At 38.8% G+C, this 24,196-nt stretch overlaps 1 protein-coding gene across 2 annotated transcripts; it reads right to left on the bottom strand.

Moving 5' to 3' along the window:
• Positions 1–1,398: 1,398 nt before the first annotated feature.
• NKAP (NFKB activating protein) lies at positions 1,399–22,692 on the bottom strand. Of its 2 annotated transcripts, XM_054580305.1 has the most exons (9): positions 22,156–22,689; positions 17,792–17,872; positions 10,350–10,420; positions 10,025–10,165; positions 7,963–8,026; positions 6,905–7,014; positions 6,560–6,635; positions 5,448–5,597; positions 1,402–2,186 (listed from the first exon to the last, which is right to left on the bottom strand). In XM_054580305.1, the coding sequence occupies exons 1-9, from the start codon at positions 22,539–22,541 to the stop codon at positions 2,012–2,014; spliced, it is 1,254 nt and encodes a 417-aa protein (XP_054436280.1). In that variant the 5' UTR covers positions 22,542–22,689; the 3' UTR covers positions 1,402–2,011. The 2 variants fall into 2 exon arrangements, with proteins under 2 accessions (XP_054436281.1, XP_054436280.1); XM_054580306.1 differs by lacking the exon at positions 17,792–17,872 and having other exon boundaries at positions 1,399–2,186; positions 22,156–22,692.
• Between the last annotated feature and the right edge of the window lie 1,504 nt (positions 22,693–24,196).

Raw genomic sequence — 24,196 nt, 5'->3', positions numbered from 1 at the left:
TTGTTTTCTTCCCATCCTCACACCAGGTTATCATTTGTTCCTACCATCCCTGTAAGGCTGTCTTGCCTGGCTGCAAAATTTTAAAATGCCAAAGACAAATTACGTTTGGAGCGATTACTTATAGGTACATCAGAATACGCATTTACATAGACAAGCACTGAAACTGAACAAAGAACCCTAAAGACAGTTGATGTGGTAAGACTGTGGGTCATTTTTCTTTCTTCTTTTAAAAAACTGTTACATTTACACAACAAATAAAAAAGGAAGGAAAATTTTAGAGCAACAGATGAAGAGATGGGAAACCAGGTAAGTCTCCTTGGAGAAGAAAAAATACAGTATTTCAAATACAACAGCTCTCCGATTGGACTTATGGCTCAGGTGACTAAACACACAGTTTGAAGCAGTAACTCTCATGAGCTGAAAATAAACTACGTTCAGCCCTTTTATCCTTCCCTCCCCTGTCCCAAAAAATAAGCCACCAAAGCTGTTCTTGGCACGTCTTTCCTGAATAATCACTGATGAAAGAAATGGTAAAGGTCTGAAGTAAATTAATATATTTTCTTCCATTTACTCAACAAGCATTTTTTGAGTATCTGCTCTGTGGAGAAGGGAGAATCTGATAAAAATCCATAGTGTTCATATATCACAAAATTGTTGCACTTGAACTATCTTGCCAACTAAAAATAAGAGAATAGGCTCACTCAGGCTCTAGAAGCCTACGTTTTGAAATCTGACTGCCTTATTTTAAAACTTTGAAAAAACTACTTTAAATTATTCTAAGGAGAGAGAAGAGGACATTTTATTACAGCAGAGTCAGAATTTCCTTATCACCCAGGTAATTTAAATTTATCCTAGGCACATAATAGTAACGCAGCTCAAAAGAATCTTAAGAAAAACAACCCGAATTTCTACTGTCCCTTACCCCTTCACTCTTGTGACCTAATGACTAAAACTGAACGAAAAAGATTGTAATCTCACAGTCCCAGAATTTTCCATTTCTCCCAAACTTGAAAGTCGATAGTAGACATAAAAAAGTTAAGTCAGGGGGGTTCTGTACAAAGTTAAAGATTAAACTAAATCATAGATGTAAAAACTAATCTTAAAGGCTTAACATTTAAAATTAAATCTGCCTATTACATAAAGGACAGGCAAAATGTTTAATATCATTTTAGCTTCATCCTTATAAACTGAGTTAAAATAATGATTCATTATATTTTTCTCTATTAAACTCCTGACCACAACTGACTCCCATTCATTTCTAGTATTCAAATTATGATCTAAATACAGCTTAGATGGAAATACTGTACTTACACCAGCACAACAGTAGACTTTCCAATATTTTATATTTGGGAAAAAAACACTTTTAAGTAACCTACTAAGAATTTTTAAAACTAACGTTCACATTTTCAATTCAACAAGTCTGTGGGTTAGTTTGCTTTTTGGTTTGTTTGTTGGTTTGTGGGTTCATCAGGGACTAAAACCAAAATACATTATTTGCAGGGCAGACTATATATTGTATAAGAAAAGTCAACCTTCAAAGTCCAGATTTGCTTTTATCAGCAATGCCTTCATTGTGTTAACAAAGCTGGCCTCCTGTATTTTTCTATCAAGTCCATTTATAACACATTCAACATAGAGGAGTGATAATTTCCACCAGTTCGGCTGGGGTGGGGGCGGGTGTTGTGTGGAGTTACGAGTAGCACTGTCCCATGGTGTGAGAGTTAAGTTTCTCATCTCACTGACCTTTTCTCTCAATGTCACCTCCCCCAAAACAGTTGGATTTCGTTCATAATTTGGATTTTTAAACCGTAAAGTTTTATGGTCAATCCAAAATAACCCAAAGAACTTGCTAATGTTGTATCAATAAGCAGCTTTTTATTGAAAGATCGAAAGAATTAAATAGAAGGCACAGTAGCACTGTAAAGCTTTTCAGATCATAACAATCTTTTTGTATGTATATATAAAACCCAGACTTTCTGTTAAAAATGTCTGCTGAACAAGCCAAAAATCCTTATTTGTCATCTTTCCCTTTAGTTTTTCTGTATACCATCTCTCGAAAACTGGCCAGAATCTTGTTTTCTCTCTTTCGTCTCTCTTCTTGGTTAAAGGATGCAAGAGCTCTCTTCTCATCAGCACTATAGATCTGGTTCTCTTTTCGTAGTCGCACAGCCTCCATTCGGCGATGCCTGGAGATAATTTTATTTTTCGCTTAATTTCTCAGTAATTATTCTCATAGTACTTCCTCGCTAATGCTTTCTTAAAACAGAGTGGTTCATTTCAAAGTCTGACAAATAGAAACTTTTTGTAATGGGTTATATTTTCTAAAGGTCATTCATTTTATCCGCCAACGTGTCTTTTGATTCATTTCTAGTATTCAAATAATAATAATAATCTCTTGATATTCTATTCTGTCAACATTGTGAAAGTTATGAATATTAAATACTAAGGGTTTAAGTCTAGTTCTACCGTTTCCAATAAAACAACCGGAAGCAAGCAAATTATTAAACCTCCTAGGCGATATGTGGAATTTGCCTTGGTGAAATTGATAATATGATAGATGAAAGACTTAAGCTGTCGTCAATGACGTGGAACTTAACTTTAAGGTTCAATTTATCATAAAACCAAAAGAACCAAGTCTACATCTACAATTGAATTTAACTCCTTAGACTCTAGTAGCAGCTCAAAGAAAATAAAGAAGGGATTTAGCACAAGATCCAAATCAGGAAAGTATAGGGGCAGGGACAGACGGAAACTATTATATCTTCAAAAGGTTGCTTATTTAGAAGGAAATCTTCATGAAAACCTGCCTCTTTTATGTATATGTACCCAATCCTATACAATCAGTTCAAGATGAAGTTTGAGTTGCCTATAAAAAGAGAGAAAACTGAGTGAGGAGAGGGGAGAACCGTATCAGGTTACTGTGAATGTAGGGGAGTGGCAGGATGGAGAGTCGAGGACATGACAATGTATTTAGGTTGCTCAGGGTACAGTGAGTAGTTTATCTGGAACAGGAAGTATTATGTGAATGATGCTGTAACAAACCTCTATATAAATGTCTCCTAGTACATGGGAAAGATTTTCTCTTGGGTATCTAGGTACGGAGTTACTGGGTCATAAAAGTATATGAATACTCAACTTTCCAAGATAATGTCACACTGTTTTCCAAAGTGGTTGTATCAATTTACACCACGACTAGTAATACCTCAGAGATCCTGCAGATCCACATCCTCTCAAATGCTTGGTGTGGTTAGAACTATGAACTTTTGTCTATCAAATGCATGTAAAATAGTATTTCAGTATGTTCTTAATATCCATTTCCAAAGATAATGAACATCTTTTTATGTATGTATAAGCCATACATATTTCTTCTTCTCACCAATGCCTGTTTGTGTCATTTTCCCACTTTTCTTTTGGGTTGTTTATAGGTGTTCTTTAAATATTCTCAATGCTAACTCTATAATGATGGTGTGTATTGCAAAATCTTATCCCAGCTTGGAACTTGTCTTTTTACTTATTTTAAGATGTCTTTTGATGAACAAAAGTTCTTACTTTTAACCTAGGCAAATTTATCAATATTTTATTTTATGGCTATTGCATTTTTTGTCTTTTTTTAAAAAACACTTCTTCCACCCCAAGATCTAACAAATAGGTATCAGTTCATATTTTATACTGAGAGTGTTATAGTGATTTATGACATTTAAGTCCTTAATCTAGCTGTAATGATTTTTTTAAAAGTATATTTTATTGATTACGCTATTATAGTTGTCCCATTTTTCTTCTCCACTTTATCCCCCTCCACCCCGCACCCCGCTCCCACCAGCATTTTGAAGGCTTTGATTGAATTAATGACTGTGAAAGCCTACTGACCAGGTGACTTGTCCCTCTTTTGTTTTCTCATTATGCCTATACTTAGTATTTATCTTTTTAAAATTAATTAATTTATATGGTAATGTAGGGTTCTACTTTCATCTTTTTTTCATATTGATAATGACTTTTTTTCCTGAAGCATTTATGGAATAGTTTCTTCTTTCCCCAGTGATTTGACAGGCCATCTCTTTCATTTACCTAGGTTCCATGCATGTATGGCTCTGTCCCTGGGCTCTGTATTTTATTCCACTGAATAACTAATTTGTTTTCCAACCCTTTCTAATGTACTGTAAGCTTCATTATAAGTCCTCATACCCGGTAGGGCAAATCTCATCTTCCCCCTCTTCTTCCTCAGAAGTGACCTGGCTAGTCTTGGCCCTCTAGTCTAATATATAAATTTAAAAACTAACTTACTAAGTTTCATGAAAAAATCTAATGTGATTTTGACTACAACTGCACTGAATATACAGATCAATTTGGGAAAAACTGACAATACTGCCTTTCGTCCATGAACATGGTATCTCTCCATTTACTTCCATCTTTTTAAATGTCTCAACAATTTTATAGTTTTCCCTGTAGAGCTCCTGGACATCTTTTAGTAAGATTTATTTCTAAGCCCTTCATATTCTCTGATACTGTTATAAATGTCATTTTCTTTTTATTTAGTTATATTTTCTAGCTGTTCGTTGCTGGTACACAGAAATACAATTGATTTTTGTGTCTTAACCATATATCCAGCCATTTGTTAAACCCTCTTCTTATTTATAATTTATCTCTAGATTCTTTAGGACTTTCCATATAAACAATCCATATCATTCACAAAAATGACAGTGTAATAGCCTCCTTTCCAGTCCTTATGTCTCGAATTTCTTTTTCTTATCTTACTGTGCTGATCCTCAGATATAATATTTTCAAATGTTGGTCCTCAGAATTCTAAGATTTTGGAAGTGCCTCAGAGGTACTGCAAATATTTGCTTCCAACTTTATTTTAAAATATATATCTACTTTTAAAACTTTATATAAAGTTTTTAAAAATCCAAACTTCAGTTTGATCTTGGTAAAGATACCCTATTCACTCTCCTTGATCTCCATTGCTTTCTCTTCCCTAATTTTATATTCATTTTCCCATGCTGAACCTGATGTCTGTTCTAATTCTTTTCTGTTCTTCATCCTCGAGTCCACAAAGAACTAGAGGCAAACTTAGAAACCAGGCAACACTGTCTTATGAAAATGCTCTCCTCACTACCAGAATGCTACATTCCTCATTGGGCAGTGATAAATAGCTGAATTTAACTATATCCTCCAGAGGATAAACTATCTGTACCAAAATAAGAAATGAGAAAAAGACAGTGGAAAGACTGATTCTTTGACACAGCCGAGTTTGAGGCTGAATTGCATACATACTTAAAATTTTAGATAACCACATTTATACCAATAAAACCCATATTAAAACAATACTTTTACTTTTCATTACGAGTGGTCACTTAATGAAAATCAATCACAAAATATATATAATTCTGGTAGTGAGAAAGAAGGAAATGATCTAATCACAGAAACTGACTTCAATGCCAAGAACATACCTGCTACCACTCATTACGTAACCCGAGCACTCAAATGATGCAATTTCTTCACTTGTCAAACCAATTTCACCTCTTCGTGGGATACGTTTTCCAGCTTTTACATATTCAGCCATAGCTGCACCTTCACCAGGTAACAGAGCATGGCCATAGCTAAAAGTAATTCAGAATTCAGAAAAGGTCCATTATAAAAACCTCATCATCTAAAGAGAGCACAAAAATTCATTTACTCTCAGCAAATAGTAGGAGTAAAAGTTGCTGAGTGGCAGCATGTTGGGAAGCCCAATATGAATTGCTTTAATTTAATTAGTAAACAATGCACTGTGACCTATGTAACCAACTCAGAAGTGCAGAGATACTTTGGAAGAACAAAAAGAACTGATGTTAGTATGTATAGATTCATTTTTTACAATTATGGATCAGTTTATCCCTACAGGCACTGCCTTTACTGTTTCTTTCAGTGAATTCTTCTTCCCTTTTTCCATGGAAAAAAAGTAGAGGAATAATATATCTCAAATTTAACATACTGTTTAGCCTGATAATCAATAATAACACATGCAGTAACAATTATCTATTACCTTTCATTCAAGGGGACTTTAAAAACTATCATCCCTTCATTCAGTTCATTGAATGCTTTTTAAATACCTATTAAACAAAAATAACCTCTGTTCTTGTGGAATTTACATATTAATAAGGATAACCACAATACAATGTAGAATATATAATACATTTCACAAAAGAAATAGAAAATGCTATGAGGACTGAAGGATGAGAGAGGGTAGGAATCACACCTACTTTGGAGGGAAGGTATTGGGAATCAGCACATGACCCCCCTTTTGAAAAGGGCTTTGAAGGATGATGAGGATTAACAGGAAGAAATTGGAGGTAGTGAAGAAAACAGGGCTGGGAAAAGAAGGGAAAGCATGTTGGGGGAAGAAATAAAGAAAACAAGGCACAATGTGGGAAAGTGCACAGTAAATACAGGGAAATTTAGTTCAGCTCAGTTGGAACCTGAGGAACAAATAAGGGAGCAGAGGGAGATAACTTGGAAAGGTAAGTTTAGGGCCATACTTTTGGGGAGGTACTTTAGATATTGTAAATACACTGTTACTTACTTCAGAGGTTTATCATCTTGAGAGGCAAGTGTCTTTGGAGCCTCTGGGCCAATTAAATCTGAGGGTTCTTCAGGCTCTGCATGAAAGATGTTCAGAAACATATTCACGTTTTGACTAACTGGTTAATTTAATGTTTTATCTCTTCTGAGTCAAAGTCTATCAGGGACATTTGTAATAGTGTCAATAAAAAAGAAAAAAAGCACAAGGAAGAGAAAATATATTTACAGTATTTTTGGAAAAAATCCATATATAAGTGGACCCACATAATTCAAACCCATGTTGTTCAATGGTGAACTGTAGTAATAAATATGCAAATAATGAAAAAAGTCTATCATCAGAACCTACTTGATCGATCCTTCCAGGGATTTTCCAGAAACTCTTCTTGGGAATCTTTAGAGCTTGAATCACTGGAATCTTTTCTGTTTTTCTTAGACTTCTTTTTCTTGTGTTTCTTCCTATAATTATTATAATTTGACACAATGTGACTTAATTTTCCCATGTTAAAGGACATATTATTTTTCAAGGCAATGAAAAGACTGATTAATTTGAATTCTCAGCTTATTCAAACTTTTTAGAGAATAATTTTAATTTGAAAATCTAACTTACTCAACCAAATGATGTTTCACCACAAAAAGACCCCTAAAAGGAACAATGAAATACAGTTCTCATGTTGTAAAAAGAGAAATAAAGCAGCTTAAAAAATAGCTCTCAATTTGAGCATCAATAATTTTAAGAGTAATAGATGAAAAAAACATCAAACATGTATGAATATTTGGGTTCATAATAATACTAAAATAACCCAGTTCATTATTCTGAAAACTCATAAAACAAAAGAAGTAATTATCCTGCCTTTCCTGTACAAACTACTTCAGAGTAATCCAATATTTGATGGGGGTAGGTTTCTCTTATAAATACAGAGGACAGAACATGTTAAAAGGACACCATAAGAATACAATCAGCAAAATCCATACTGCAGGAAACTCTACAGGACAAATAATTTGGTTTCCTCAACAAAATGCAAGAACAAAAAGAGAAGATATAGAGACTTGAGTGACATGTCAACCAATGACAATTTATGGCATTACTTGGATCCTGATTTGAATAGACACTAAAAAAACTGCCAAGAATTGAGAAATTATTGTTAAATATTTTAGATGTGATAAAAGTACTGTAGTTATGATTTTTTAAAAAAGAATGTTTATCTCATAGAGAAACATGCTGGTTTATGGATGAAATGATATCTGGGATTGGTTTCCAAATAATACGGGGTGGGGCAGTGGAGACTGCCCATGAGCTGGTAATTGTGCAAGCTGGGTGGTTACATGGGAGATCATTTTATTATTTTGTATAATTTTATATGTATTTGAAATTTTCCATAATAAAAATTGAAAACAGAAACCAACGATCTGCGTTTCTTCTTCTTTTCCTTTTTCTTGGTTTTCTTTGATCGCTTTTTTGTATCTTCATCTGCAAATTAAAGCAATTAGAAATTTTAAAAAATTTCAACTCTAACCCCCCCAATACTTTTAAGTAGATAAATATCACATTGCTGTTCTATTTGTTGTGACCCAGAAATTCATTCATTTATTGCAACCTGTCAGGAGTGTGCTAGGCACACAGAAATTAAAGTCACACTAAGTATTTGGTGATATAGGGCATAATTATTAATTTTATTACATGAAATAATAGTATTGTGATTAAGTAGGAAAATGTCATAAAGCAGATGTATACAGAAATCCTTAGGGTGGCAGTGTGATATTTGTAATTTACATCGACTATCTCAACAACAACAAAAATACCGTATTTTGCCGTATATAATATGCACCCATGATTTTGTGCACATTATACACGGGATTATTATACCCACGGTATGTAATTATTATATCCATGTATAATGTGCATCCTTATTTTTCCCTCAAAAATTTGGGCAAAACAGTGCATATTATACACAGCAAAACATGGTATTTGAAGCAAATATGTCAAACTACTAACAACTGTTAAAATCGAGGTGATATATAAATGGTAGTATACTATTCTCCTTACTTTTCTGAATGTTAGGGTATTTTCAAGATGGAAAGAGAAAAACTTTTGTGTGCGTTTTGGAGGAATGCTTTCCCGGTGCGCAGTCTAATGCAGGAGACAGAGGTAAAGAGATAAACAGAATCCCGAGTGATAGAGGAAGCCGGGGGTGCTCTAGGCCCACAGAGGAGTCTCACAATCAGGCTGATTTGGGGAGGGTGGCTGAGGAACGGTTGGCCAGGCAAAGGTGACTCTTAAGCTAGTTCTTTTTAAAGTCAGTTTTATTACAAAAGTAATGCGTGCCCATTGTTGAAATGAGTAAGCCAAGCCGCATGCAGGGGGAGACTGGCATTGCAGGCAGACAAGACTCTCTGTATCACGTTACAAAATCAAGAGAAAGAACACGAACAACAGTGTGGTGACTGCTTGGGTGAAGAGGGGTGGAGAGAGGGAGAAGAGGGTATGGGGGGATAAACGGTGATGGACAGAGACTTGACTTGGGGTGATGAACACACAGTAGAGTATACAGATGATGTGGTATAGAATTGTGCACCTGAAACCTGTATAATTTTGTTAACCTGTGTCACCTCAATAAATTCAGAGAGAGAGAGAGAGAGAGAGAGAGAGAGAGAGAGAGAGAGAACACGGAACACCAAGGAGACAGAAAGTAGTTCACAGGCTACAGAGCACGCCATGAGAGAAGGTGACAACGTGTATGTGATTAGAGTGGATCAGGCAGGGTCTGAGCCTTACTTTGAAGGTTCTGAAGAGCCACTGAAGGATTTTAAATAGGGGACTGACACGCTCAGATTTGTGCTTTAAGAGTTGAGTCTTCCAGCCATGAGGAAGAAAAGTGGCAACGGGGGCAGGAAACCCAGGTGACATCAGAGGAAGGGGCACCTTTGCCAATCATCAGCCAGGACTGAGCAAAGGAAAAAGGCTGTTGTGGTGTGCCACCCTACAGGGGTGTCTTCCTTAAATCAGCTGCCAGCCTGAAGGGGTCCTTTGTGGTGTGCCTTTTTGAAAATTGCACGAAGGTGCCCACTGAGTGTGAGAATTACACAAAAGAGCTGCTCGTAGATGGCTTGGTTTGGTACCACATGTCTTGCAGCCTAACCCCAACTTGGTTCAGTGCCACGTGCCTTGTGCACCTACACACAACCGATGTAGAGTCACACCGCTTAGGTCTGAATCCCAAATGTGTGACCGAGAGGGTGGTGCTTTACGCTGCTCTGTGCCTCCTTTTCCCCTTCTCTAAGAACTATCCTATGGTTACTGTGTAGATTAAAGAGCAAGCACTTAGCAGGGTGCCCGTCACGACGTTGGTAAGTGTCCAAAAAACTTTTGACTGTTACTATTGTTTTTAAGAACCTACTTCTGAAATAAGCTTTAAAACATAAAAGTGGTGTTGGAGCGAGGCTTGCAGAATGAGGTCGACCATCTTACCACTGGAGTCTGTTTCAGAATCAGAGTCACTGTCACTATCGTCAGAATACTTCTTGTGTTTTCTTTTAGATGATTTTTTCTTTCTTCTTTTCCTGGACCTTTCTTTTGAATGACTGGACTTCTTCTTCTTCTTCTGTTCTTCTACATAAAATACAAATAAAAACTCACTTCTAAAGAAGTATTTCTGAGTATCAACTTATTGTATTTGAAATACTGAAAAAGAATATGTGATAGACACTTTGAACAAAAGCAAAGTCTAATATTCAAGTACTTAGAAACTTATTTTTTAATTTATAAGTAAAAAAGCTTTGCATTTAAAACATACCTTCTGAAGTAGAAGCTGAAGTGGTGCTTTTCTTTGGTTCCTCATCCTCTACCGGTGTATGTTCATCAGAGCTGAATTTAAAGAACATGGTTATTGCAGTGATCATATACTGCTAGTTCGAGAATATGTGGATTATACCTGGATTGGATGATTTTGCTCATCAGCAAGTGTTATTTAAATAAAATAGGAGGTGCTTAAAATAAGAAATGCTCTAAAAGAGTTTGCTTTTGAAGGATCGAATAGTAACTGTTTTTTCCACAGCTTTCTTTTGAAAGAAGAAAGTATGTTAACTCATCATCTTGAAAGTACATTTCTGATTGCACATTGACTGGAGTTTTGTCTTTGAGCAGATAGACTGATGGTCTGATTTGTAAAATGATGATTTAGGATTGGCTGATACATAGCCTTAGGTCCTAAAACAATTCTGCCACTTGATAAAAATTCTCAAGGGCTTTGATAATCTCCTTTAGAAGAACCAAGAACTTACCTAGAATTCATTCTTCACTGGAAAAATAAATTACAAAAGCATTTCCTTCCCAACCTCACTCACAAATCTGCAGAATTATTTTTAGTTAAGTAGTACAAGGATGACCAAAAGACGACTTGTAAACAGCATACAGTGATGTCTTAATAACTAAACAATGGAACGTACACGTAGAGAAGCTCTTTGAAGTCATCAGATCAGCTTCACTCACAGGCCCGAGTTTAAAAAGACATCAGTCTCCCCCCATGCTTTAATACTGTGCAGTCCAAACTAGGACTCATGAACATCCAAGCAGTTTTGTGCTTTGAGCCACTTTTGGACAAAAATGGCTCCATTTTCCCACTCTGTGGGTTTCTAAAATTAGTTCAGTGTTTTATAATCTCCTAGTAATAAAGCAATGTTGTTTTCTGAGCTGTAACAGTTGGCTTTATTCTTCTACTCTGAAAAATTTTGACTTGTTTGAGTGTATATAATATGAATAAAGGGAGCCTTAACAGATTTGTTTTCATAATTTAATATTTTTTGTTTTTGTGCTTATATAATTGGTTTTATTTCTTTATTTTTAAAAATATTTTATTTATTTATTTTTAGAGAGAGGGGAAGGGAGGGAGAAAGAGAGGGAGAGAAACATTGACGTGTGGTTGCCTCTTGCATGTGCCCAACTGGGGACCTGGCCCATAACCCAGGCATGTGCCCTGACTGGGAATCAAACCAGTGACCCTTTGGTTCTCAGGGCAGCACTCAATCCACCGATCCACACCAGCCAGGGCTTGTAATTGTTTTTCATGTAAAGTATTACAGAATTGAGGGTAGAATTCTTAGAACCAAAGTCATCCTTTTTTATTTTAATCTTCATCTAAGGGTATGCTAATTGATTTGAGAGAGAGAGATACTGATATGGGAGAGAAACCTTAATCGGTTGTGCCCTGACCGGGAATCAAACCCACAACCTTTTGGTGTATAGGATGATACTCCAACCAACTGAGCTACCTGGCCAGGGCAAACCAAAGTTATTCTTTAAACAAATTTTTTTAAATTTTTATTTATTGATTTCAGAGAGATAGAAAGGGGAGGGGGAGAGAGAGAGAGAGAGAGAGAGAGAGAGAGACAGAGAGAGAGACAGAGAGAGAGAGAGCTAGATCAGTTTGTTGTTCAACTTATTATATGTGTTCTTTGGTTGATTCTTGTACGTGTCCTAACTGGGATTGAACCCACAGCCCAGGCGTATCAGGACCATGCTCTAACCAACCGAGCTACCAGGTTGGGGCCCAAAGTTATTCTTAACAAAAATCACCACATGCTTGGACCATGAAAGAAAAAAATGAAGAAAGAACATGATTATAAGAATCAGAAATGTGGGGGGGCTCTTCAAGATGGTGGGAGTATCTAAAGGCAGCCCACTCAGAACCTCATACAATCACATCACAATTACAACTAAACTACAGAACAACCATCATTCAAAACCACCTGAAATCTAGCTGAACAGAAGCCCTATAACTAAACATATACTGAAGAAGCCACATGGAGACAGGTAGGAGGAATAGAGACATTGAATAGGCTGGTCCCACACCCACATGTGGTGGTTAAAAATAGTGAGGGATATCTTGGCTGCAGAGGTCCATCTCTGAGGAGCAAGTGGTCCCAGCCCCACACAGGCACCCCAGCCCAGAATTCTAGTGCCAGGAAGAGAAGTCCCATAACTTCTGGGTGTAAAAATCAGTGGGGAACGAGGCTGAGTGAGAAGGAGGGCTTCTGGACACCCAGACGTTCCTCTTAAATGGCCTGTGCATGGATTTACTGAGACTCACTCCCTCTAAGCTCCAGTGCTGAAGTAGTAGGTCGAAAGGCGCCAGTGACATACAAGGAGGAACTGAATTGACTGGCATCAGGGAGAGGGCTGGAGGGGCAGCTTTCTTGCAGACAGAAGTGCTGGCAGAGGCCATTGTTTCTTTGCTGAGCCCTCTCCACACAGAGCCAGCAGGTGGGTGCCATATCTGAGACTCCAGCAACCTGGCTCACACTGTTCACCCCACCCTGGTGATTCCCTGAAGCCCTGCCCCACCCCACTTGAGGGTCCAGCAAAGCCCTTTCCAGTGTCTCTTCCATACAAAGGGACTCTCTTGCCTCACGCTATGGACTTTTGGAAAATGTCTCAAACAAGCAGCATCTGGCCTCAGCATGCCCTGTAGCGCTTCCTAAGTGGCCCTAGGTCTTACACTAGCAGCAGCTGGCCTTGGTTTGCGGTTTGGCCTCTCCCAGACAACTTCGAGCCCAGCACAAGTGGCAGCCATCCACAGTAGCTCATGCTGGGCAGACCCAGGCAGGGCACAGGCAGTGTCTGACTTTGTATCTCCTGGGAGGCCCCAGAGCCAGTGCACCCAGTGGACTGCGTTAGACCATGCCGGATTCCAACTCAACCCCATGAGTGACATATTTAAGAGGCGGACTCAACAGGCACTAAAACCGTAATGAAGTGAGTGCTGCTCTGTGGGGCTGGCCCCTACACAGCAGCTCCTCCACTGTACTCGCAGCTGGTCCTTGAAGCTCATTGGCACGGTGGCCAATCCCTCCCAGTGCTGTGCCAGCAGCAATCTGTTGTAGTGGCAGGCTCAGCTGCAACAGGACAGTGCACACACCTTACACAGGGGGTACACTTGGAGTGCCTATCTCAGGTGACCAGAGACACTGTGCCACTGGGTCCTACAGGACACCTACTATGTAAGACCATGCTACCAAGTCCAGGAGACATAGAGGCTCTACCTATTACATAGAACAAAGGGAAGCAGGCAAAATAAGGAGAAAAACAGGTCCCAAATGAAAGAATATGAGAAGTCTTCAGAAAAAGAACTAAATGAAATGGAGGCAAGCAAACTACCAGATACAGAGTTCAAAACAATGGTTATGAGGATGATCAAGGAACATATAAAAGGGCATAAAAAACCTGGTCACAAATGAAGGATATACTAACTGAAATGAAGAATAGTTTACAGCGAATCAACAGTAGAGTGATTTGGAATATGAAGAAGCAGAGAACAATCAGAACAGCAAAAAAACAAAACAAAACAAAAAACCCCACAAAATAAGGATATTGTAAGAAGCATCTGGGACAACTCCAAGCATACCAACATTTGCACCATGAGGGTGCTGAAAGGAGAAAAGAGAGAGCAAGGAATTGAAAACCTATTTGAAAAAATGATGGAAAACTTCCTTAAGCTGGTGAAGGAAACAGACATACAAGTCCAGGAAGCACAGAGTCCCAAACAAGATAAACCCAAAGAGGCTCAGGCCAAGACATATTATAATAAAAATGCTGAAGGTTAAAAACAAAGAGAGAATCTTTTTTTAAAAAATTTTTCAAATTTTATTTTAATTTATTTTTTCAAATACATTTGTCTCTGCTTACCCCCCCCCACTTTCCCTTGCCCCCTCCCTCCTTCCCTCCTTCAGCTCTTCCCCTTTGGTTTTGTCCATGAGTCCTTGCTATATGTTCCTTGACTTTCTGCTTCCCTTCCTTTTCCCCGCCCCGCCTCCCTCCTTCCCTCTTGTCTCAAAGAGAGAATCTTAAAAGCAGCAAGGGAAAAGCAGTTAATAGCCTACAAGGGAGTTCCCATAGACTGTCAACTGATTTCTCAACAGAAACTCTGCAGGCCAGAAGGGACTGGCACAAAATACAAGTGATGAAAAACAGGGAACTACAACCAAGATTACTCTACACAAGCAGGAGAAGAAGGAGAAGAGGAGGAGGAATTAACAATATGAATAATAAAATGGCAATAAATACATATTTATCAATGATTAATTTAAATGCAAATGGATTAAATGTGCCCATTAAAAGATATATGGTAATTGAATGGATAACAAAATAAGACCCTTACCCATGCTATCTACGAGAGACTCACTTCAGGTCGAAAGATACACACAGACTAAAAGTAAAGGGATGGAAAAGATATTTTATGAAAATGGAAACAAACAAACAAGCTGGGGTAGCAATATTTGTACTAGAAAAAACATACTTTAAAACAAAAGCCATTAACAAGAGACAAAGAAGGATCCAGCAACTCCACTTCTGGGTATTTATCCAAAGAAACCCAAAACACTAAATTGAAAAAACATATACATCCAAATGTTTACTGCAGCATTATTTACAATAGCCAAGATACGGGAGCAACCTAATGTCCATTGATAGATGAATGGATAAGGAAGTGGTGCATACATACAATGAAACATGATTCAGCCATAAAAAAAGAATGAAATCTTGCCATCTGAAACAATGTGGATGGACCTAGAGGGTACTATGCTAACTGAAATAAGTCAGACAGAGAAAAACAAATGCCAGATAATTCACTTATATGTGAGATTTAAAAAACAATTAAGCATAACAGAAACAGACTCATAGGTACAGAAAACATTTTGACAGCTGCCAGACAGGAGGGGGTTGGGGGGATGGGTGAAAAAGGTAAAGGGATTTAGAAGTACAAATCAGCAGTTACAGAATAATAACAGGGATGTAATGTACAGCATAGGGAATATAGTCAATAATACTGTAATAACTATATATAGTGCCAGATGGGTACTAGTTATATTGGGGTGATCACTATGTAAGTTATGGAAATGTTTAATCACAGGATTGTACACCTGAAACTAATATAATATTGTCTGTCAACTGCATGTAAAAAAAAGAACCAGAAAAGTGATAAAATATGGACCACAGAGTATTAAAATACAGAGCTAAAAATTTTCAGTAACAAATAATTTTCATAAACCATTAAAAGCAAGCACTGGACTGCTTTTCTAAGAATACTGTTTAAGGATTTACCACCTTCATCATAATATAATAATCATTTACACATGCATAATTCTTTAGAGTTTACAAAGTGCTATTCAAACTGAAATAACCATATAAGATTTACATTTTCAGAAGAAACCACAGGGAAAAAGTAAGGAAATGGGAGCCATAAGGAAAGATGAAAGAAAGTGGAGATAAGAAAGCTGAGGATAAAAAAAAAAATATTCTTATTCATATGTAAAGGACATATGGCAGAGCAGCAACTGTTCTGTCTCCCCAGAGCAAGAAGGCCCTCATACACTACAGTATAAACACATTTCACTCTGTTGTAGAGAATTCTGAACATGAGCATTATAAAAAATTCTGTAGTAGTTTAGAGAAGGAATTATATCAATCTTTTCTCTGAAAATCACATCTGGAATAATTTAGGTATTGCCTAGAAAATTAATTTTAGGGTTCTTTCCAACTCTAATTCTTCAAGGTCAGACTCTTCAAGCATTTTCCAGAGGTATTTATAAGAACAAGTTTCAGATAATAATGCTTTACCACTCTGTCACAAATTACAAGTTTACTAGTCAAGCCCACTGTTTCAATTCAACCTAAAGTAGACAGAGAAATAGAGGAGAAGGAAGAAGCAGCTTATGAATAGGACCAAAGGAAAAAAAATAAGAAAAAGGAAAAAGGATTAAGCCTTCAGATACTACTTGATATAGGAGAACTAAACAAAACCATATTAGTGTAATAACTGAAAAAAAATTCCTTGGGGGATAGAATGGAAAGCCCAGAAATAAACCTACACATATGAGAGGGGACCCAAAAAAATCCTGGAATCTATTTATAAAAAATTGTGTATTTATTCTTACATGTTTAAACGTTAGTTACCTTCAAAGTACTCTCTATATAATGCAATACACCTATTGAGATGTTTTTTTCCAATGCTAAAAACAGTTTTTGAACTTATTGATTTTGATGCCTTTAGTGCTTCTGTGTTTTTTGTTTGTTTGTTTGTTTGTTTGTTTGTTTTTTTGTTTCACCACTTCCACATCCACAAAATGTTTCCTGTTGAGGACTTTTTCCATCAGGGGAAACAAACAAACAAAAAGTTGCTCGGGGCAAGATCAGTGAACAGGGAGTGTAAGGCATGGGAGTCACGTCTTTTTTGGTCAAAAACTGCTAAGCAGCACAGCGGGTGCAGGTGCACTCATAAATCACCCATCATAAAATGTGCAAATACCTTGAAAGAGTCTTCAACAAAAATATTCACTGAAGCCCAACATGGCCTCTCACAGCAACACCAGCTGGTACACTAATAGAGATAGGTTCCGAGAACACTCACCTAGCAAGGGAAGCCTATACTACACGGGGCCCACCATCCAGAAGACAATTCTGGTTTTTTGGGGGGACCCTCTTCACGTATGGTCAATTAATTTACAACAGAGGAGTGAAGAATATACAGGTGAGGCAAAAGTAGGTTTACATTTGTGAGTACACGAAACAGTTCATTCTTTTATTATTATTTATTATTTTCCATACGAATACCAATAAACCTTTTTTTGCCCACCCCTGTATAAAAATATCAAATCATTATGTTGTACACCTGAAACCAACATAATGTTGTATGTCAATTATACCTCAAAAAATCTCTTTGTGATGTTAACATCTGACATGCAATTGGCTACTGGATTGAGAAAAAATTATTAGAAATAGTATAAAAGTATTTTTTTTAACACAGAATCCTCCTATGAACAGGAAATTAGCATCCTGTGAATAACAACTTAAGAAAACTATTAGCATGCTAAAATCTGCTGGCAACAGGTAGCTCAATGTCTTTAAAACTTAAGGGATAGCCCTGGCTGGTGTGGCTCAGTGGATTGAGTGTTCGCATTGGAACTGAAAGGTCACTGGTTCAATTTCCAGTCAGGGCACATGCCTGGGTTGTGGGCTGGGCCCCCAATTGCGGGCATGTGAGAGGCAACTGACCAATGGTTCTCTTCTTCCCTTCCCCTCTCTCTAAAAGTAAATAAAAAAATAAAATAAAAAAACTTATGGGGTAGAATAGCATTAATCACAAGAAAGGAGAAAAACGTGAGCTGTATATAACAAAAATTTTGACAATAAACTCTGGATTTAAACAAATTTTACATTTAAAAATATATATTTTTAATCACTTACTCTGGTTCTGGATTCTTTGGAGAAAGTCCCCATACTTCAGGAGCTCCCAATTCTCCAATCCTCTCTCTCTCGCTTAATCTCCTAGAAGATATAGGCATGTAAATTATAACTCTGTGGATAAATTGTTTCCTAAACATATAATGAAATTCAAAGGAGTCCAGTTAAGTCTTATTTTCCCTTACATTTTAAAGTTTAAATTAATAAAAACTTGGCTTAAATGTAACTCAACAATTACGATCTGATCCAGCCAAGATGGAGACGTAGGTAGATACACTTTGCCTCCTCACAAAACCAAAAGAAGAACAACAAATTTCAAAAGAAAAAATAATCAGAACTGCCAAAAAATGAAACTGTATGGAAATCTGACAACCACGGAGATAAAGAAGAAACATTCATCCAGACCAGTAGGAGGGGTGGAGATGGGGTGGAGAGGAGCAGCAAGGTGGAGGCTGGAGGACCAGGTAGTCCCACATTTGCATGCGAATGAACCAGAGGAACAGCTGGGAAGTGAGACAGACCACGCAATCCAGGGTTCCAGTGTGAGAAAAGAAAGCTTCAAAACCTCTGTGCGGTTGCAGCAGCAGGAGAAACTCTCAGCCTCACAGGAGAGTTCATTGGAGAGACCCACGGGGTCATAGAACAAACACAAACCCACCCACCTGGGAATCAGCACCAGAAGGGCCCAATTTGCTTGTGGGTAGCAGGGGAAGTGACTGAAAGCCAGCTGAGAGCCGAGCAAGTGACATTGTTCCCTCTGGGACCCCTCCCTCACATACAGTGCCACAGCGCAGTGATGTGGGTTGCCCTGCCCAGGCGAATACCTAAGGCTCCGCCCCTTCCAATGATTTCCAAGGCAGCCGAGACAAAGAAATATGGCCCAAATGAAAGAACAGATCAAAACTCCAAAAATAGAACTAAGTGATGAACAGATAGCTAACCTATCAGATGCACAGTTCAAAACACTGGTAATCAGGATGCTCACAGAAATGGTTGAGCATGGTCCCAAAATGGAGGAAAAGGTGAAGGCTATGCAAAGTGAAATAAAGAAAAATATACAGGGAACCAACAGTGAAGGGGAGGAAACCAGAATGCAAATCAACGATAGTGAGCAGAAGGAAGAGATAAACATTCAACCAGAACAGAATGAAGAAACAAGATTTCAAAAAAAATGAGGAGGGGCTTAGGAATCACTGGGACAATTTTAAACAATCCAACACCCGAATCATAGGGGTGCCAGAAGGAGAAGAGGAAGAGCAAGAAATTGAACACTTATTTGAACAAATAATGAAGGAGACCTTTTTCCATCTGGCCAAGGAAATAGACTTCCAGGAGATCTAGGAAGCTCAGAGAGTCCCAAAGAAGTTGGGCCCAAGGAAGCATACACCAAGGCACATCATAATTACATTACCCAAAATTAAAGGTAAGGAGAGATTCTTAAAAGCAGCAAGGGAAAAGGAGACAGTTACCTACAAAGGAGTTCTCATAAGACTATCAGCTGATTTCTCCAAAGAAACCTTACAGGCAAGAAGGGGCTGGCAAGAAGTTTTCAAAGTCATGAAAAACAAGGACCTACATCCATGATTACTCTATCCAGCAAAGCTACCATTTAGAATGGAAGGGCAGATAGAGAGCCTCCCAGATAAGGTCAAGTTAAAGGAGTTCATCATCACCAAGCCCTTATTACCTGAACTGTTAAAGGGACTGATCTAAGAAAAAGAAGATCAAAAACTATGAACAGTAAAACAGAAGGGAGGGGGAGGGGATTGGAATGGGGGAAAAGGTACAGGGAATAAGCAGCGTAAATAGGTACAAAATAGGCAGGGGGAAGTTAAGAATAGTATAGGAAATGGAGAAGCCAAAGAACTTTTATGTAGAACCCATGGACACGAACTAAGGGTGGGGGGAATGCTTAGGGGCAGTGGAGGGTGGAGGGGAATAAAAGGGAGGGAAAAAAATGGGACAACTGTAATACCATAATCAATAAAATATAAAAAATAACAATCACGATCTGATGTTTTGATAGTACTATCAAGTGGTACAGACTACAAACAGCCTGAGAGGCTGGATCAGAAATGTAGCCTGGGAGGCTGTCAAGTGCATCCTTTCTGCCACACGCGTGACATGGCTTCCAACTGCTTATTTCATCTTCTGCAATGTGTGACAGAAACAGTTTTACATTTGTAAATAAGTTCATTTGTTTACACATATTTATGAAAATAAAAAGGTCAATACTTCTGTTTGGTCAAATCTTCCATTTGCTGACACTCAAGAATTAATGAAGAAAATAGCCCTGGCTGGTGTGCTTCAGTGGGTTGGGCATCAGCCTACAAGGCAAAGGGTCACTGGTTCAATTCCAGGTCAGAGCCTGGGTTGCAGGCCAGGTCCCTGGTTGGGGGCATGTGAGAGGCAACCGACTGATGCTTTTCTAGCACATTGATACTTCTCTCCCTGTTTTTCTCCCTCCCTCCCCCTTTCTCTAAAAAACAAATTAAAAAAATAAATAAAATCTTAAAAAAGGAATTAATGAAGATAAAAATGAAGCATTAGAAGTAGAAAATAAAGAGGGCTTTGAAAAAGAAGATTTATTTGACAAAAATTGTACTCAATGAGATACAGGGTTTGTTTTTCTTTTTTCCATTTAGTTCCTTTTTAGAAAAAGATTACATCTCTATCTACTTTTGGAGGACACACAGTAAAATTTCATGTTTGTGATTTCTTCCCTTAATATTTGCTATTATTACTCATAAACAAACAAACACAAAAAACTAAGGCTCAATTCCTCAAAGTTTAGCAGCTTGTGACTCCATTTGTTAAAAAAAAACTCACAAAACAAATATACTTCTTTATTCAGGGGAAGAGGTATAATCATGCAGAGTCAGGTTTCCCACTTGAAGAAACAGCCTAAAGGGAGATATAACTGAACTTGGAATATTGTGCATACAGGAGGAGGAATGCCTGACAGGCTATAAAGAGCAAGCAGTCAAATTCAACCCCTGTTGCCATCTGTCCTCTTAAAATAAATTATTTATCTTCTAAATGTACAAATGCAAATTTCATGCAAAAGTTCCAACATCTTTTGGTGAGGATTTTCTGGTAAGAAGCTGGTTGCTTTTTGATTGACACAGTCTAGGGACAACTTTCTGAAAAACTTAATTTGGAGAGGCAGGTCTCCAACCTAACGCAGGACCATTTTTACTGTTTCTGTTCCCATGCAGCAAAACCTAGTAATTAACACTTTAAGGACTATTTATTAGGTTCCAAGCACTGAATCATTACAACTATAAAAGCTATTGTACTAATTTTATTCTTTTAGATAGTGAAGAAGTGAAGCTTAGAGAGGTTAAGTAACTTGCCCGAGGTCACACAACTATTAAGTAGCAAAGCAGGGCTTTGAATTCAGGCAGTCTGATTCTGAAGCCTGTCTTCTTCACCACTATGCTTTATGGGCTTCCCACTCCTGGAAGAAAATAATCCATGCAGACATCTCCCGTTTTTGAAACCTTAACCTCAATGCCTGCAATACTTTAACAGTTCTTGTTTTTAATACATAGTGCCTGTAAAGCACTTAGTACAGTGCCTGACACATAATTTAATACTCATTAAGCATTAGATATTAAGACTTAGCAATAATTATAACCAGTTTCCTTTCTACTTCTTAAACTACATTTTCCACTTCAATACTCATTTTCATCAGAGACCTGATCTCACCCTGACCTTACTTTTCATGGTCTAGATTGAGAACACTTAACAAGACCTTTCTCAAAGGAGCCCAATCTACGTTTGAGCAGATCACTTTTCCTTCATTCATTCATTATCTTGTCCTTAGAGGTATTTGTCCTCTCCAATTGAAACCCTTAATCTCAACCCTTCCGACACGCTACAAAACATTTCCACTTACATATCCTGTTATCATCTCAAACCTGTCTGATCATTCAACAAGCAATGGTTGCGTTCCTACGGAGTGCTAAACACTGAATTTTGTAATCAATACAATAGGGTTCCTCCTTTCCATTAGAGCAGTCTAGTGACAAATAAAAACATGCTCACAAATCATAACCACAAAACAAAGTAAATGCTTGTTATAGGGTTCTGGGAGGTCTGAGGCTCTCGGCCAGGTCCGCTAGAAGCCAGGAGACAGGAAAGGGTAGCGGCAGACCAGGGCACCGTATGAAGGGGCCTGAGAATGAGTGAAAACGTAGGGGAATTAAAGAGCGAATAAGGCATTGCAGTAGGTGCACTGAAGGAAGGGATGAAAATGGGCACAAGGGAGGCAGAGAGCGAAATCCGAACAGTCAGTAGGAATGAACTATAAAATTGGACTTGGAAAGTAGGTGGGCGCAAGAGAGGGTGGGCCTCTCACTCACTTCTGTCGCAGACTTTCCTCCCTCTCCTTGTCCAAGAGGCTAGGCCACGGCTTGTCGTTCCCGTAGGGGCGTGAATAGCCGCCATAATAGGCGGACGAGGAGGCAGAAGCGAAGGGGGTGCCCCGCGTCGCAGAGGGCCGCTCTCGAGAGCGTGACCGCGAGCGGGAGCGGTAGGGCTGGTTTCGGGAGCCTTGGCTGAGGCCACTCGGCTGATGGCTGAGGCCATTCCGATCCCCAGACCGAGAACAAGAGTGCGAGCGAGAGCGGCGGCCCCGCGGGGAGCGGGTGGATTTGCTGGGCTTAGGGCTCTTCGACGAACTGCGACGCTTCACCCTGGAGCCCGAGGCCTCCCTCTCCGGGCTGCGCGAACCAGACACCGGAGCCATCGCTGTCGCTGGGTCCCCGAAGCCGGGGAAGAAGGGGGCGCTCTCGCTAGCCTGGGAAGATACTGGTTGCCTCAGCTCCCGGAGGACCTGTCACCGCGCCACAACCCGAACCTAGGGAAACCTTGGAAACAGTTCCGGGTACAGCGACAAATACCTTCCCCGGACCTAGCTCGTGCCGACGGGACGTGATGTGTGTAACCGTATAAAGAAGCCGGAGGGGCAACCGGGTCCGTGCGTTCTTCTGGTTCCCAGGGAGGTTGCTGAAGTCCAAACTGGACTGGAGTACCTGTCCTTTCTTCATTTTCTATTTGAAATACCTGAAGGGAAGGACGGGACGACAGGCCACAGAGCACTTTTCACTGAGCAGCCGTATGAACAACAAACACAATGTAATTTTACATATATTTATGTATATGTGTGTGTATGTAATGTATGCCCCCGCGGGCGCACGCGTGTATGCAGCGCCCTCGCCCTGCCACGTGCAATTTTTCTTTCCAGTTCCCAGCAAAATAAGAAAGGTTTATCTTAATTGGTGTTTAGCTATGATGTCCAAACTCCATATTGCCCAATTAGCTTAGAAGGAACAAATTCTATGTTAATGACTTGAGCCGATACTCTCCAGTTAAGTTTGCACCCTAGAGAAAAATTGCATACTTATCGCCCAGACACCCATCTCCACCAGTGTACTCCAACAAAAGGAATTTGTAAAGCGCCCCCCTCCTTGTCCGGCCCCTTAAACTAGTCCCGTCATTCACTAGCTCAGTAATATACATGGTCATTACTGATCATTACTTCTATTCGTTTTACACTGTTTTTAAACCAAAGAGCATTGGAGTACTAGTTCTACTGATTCTAATTTTTTAAATTTTATTTATTTATTTTTAGATAGAGGGGAGGGGAGGGAGAAAGAGAGGGAGAGAAACACCACTGTGTAGTTGCCTCTCGCGCGTCCCCAACTGGGGACCTGGCCCAGCAACCCAGGCATTTGCCCTAGACAGGGAATCGGACCAGGGACCCATTGGTTCGCAGGCCAGCGCTCAATCCACTGAGCTATACCATTTAGGGCTACCGACTTTAAGTTTTGAAGGCACAATGAGTTTGCTGTGGAAATTCTGAACCAATTCTACTAGCAGCTAGACGGCCTCTGGGCCTTTCTTCCTAAGAAGTAACTTATCAGACAATGAGAACCAATGCCATTAATTACTGGAAAACTCCTTTTTTTTTTTTTTTTTTTTGGAATTTAAAGGAAAGATGTATTACATAATGTTAAATGGAACAAATGGACCAAACTATTGGATATCTTTTTTTACATTTGGTGAATAGAGGTAGATTTTTTTTTCTTTTAGATTTATTTATTTTTAGAGAGGAGAAGGGAAGAAGAGAAACATCAATGTGTGGTTGCATCTTGCACGACCCTGCTGGGAACCTGGCCTGCAACCCATGCATGTGCCCTACACTGGGAATTGAACTTGTGACCCTTTGCCTCGCAGGCCGCACTCAATCCACTGAGCCACACCAGATAGACCTGAAGTAGAATCTTATTTGATGATAAAATACACCATGAATTATTCACATTGGTACTTCCACTCAAGACTACTGAGATTTTATTTAACCTCAATAATCTTAGATTTGTATTGCCTTTTTTTCCACACAAA

The sequence above is a fragment of the Pteronotus mesoamericanus genome, unplaced genomic scaffold (assembly GCF_021234165.1).
Source record: "Pteronotus mesoamericanus isolate MK-2021 breed Mesoamerican mustached bat unplaced genomic scaffold, CSHL_Meso_final contig_57, whole genome shotgun sequence".
NCBI classification, from domain to species: domain Eukaryota; kingdom Metazoa; phylum Chordata; class Mammalia; order Chiroptera; family Mormoopidae; genus Pteronotus; species Pteronotus mesoamericanus.
This window is presented reverse-complemented; position numbering and strand designations above follow the sequence as displayed.

What these genes read in the sequence shown, in the direction of transcription:
- NKAP (XM_054580305.1), bottom strand. Translation starts at nt 22,541, where the DNA reads ATGGCTCCGGTGTCTGGTTCGCGCAGCCCGGAGAGGGAGGCCTCGGGC. An exon ending in AAGAAGAAGAAACGCAGATC is followed by an intron (nt 7,015 to 7,962) that starts GTTGGTTTCTGT and finishes TAATAATTATAG; the next exon opens with GAAGAAACACAAGAAAAAGA. An exon ending in CAAGATGATAAACCTCTGAA is followed by an intron (nt 5,598 to 6,559) that starts GTAAGTAACAGT and finishes AATTACTTTTAG; the next exon opens with CTATGGCCATGCTCTGTTAC.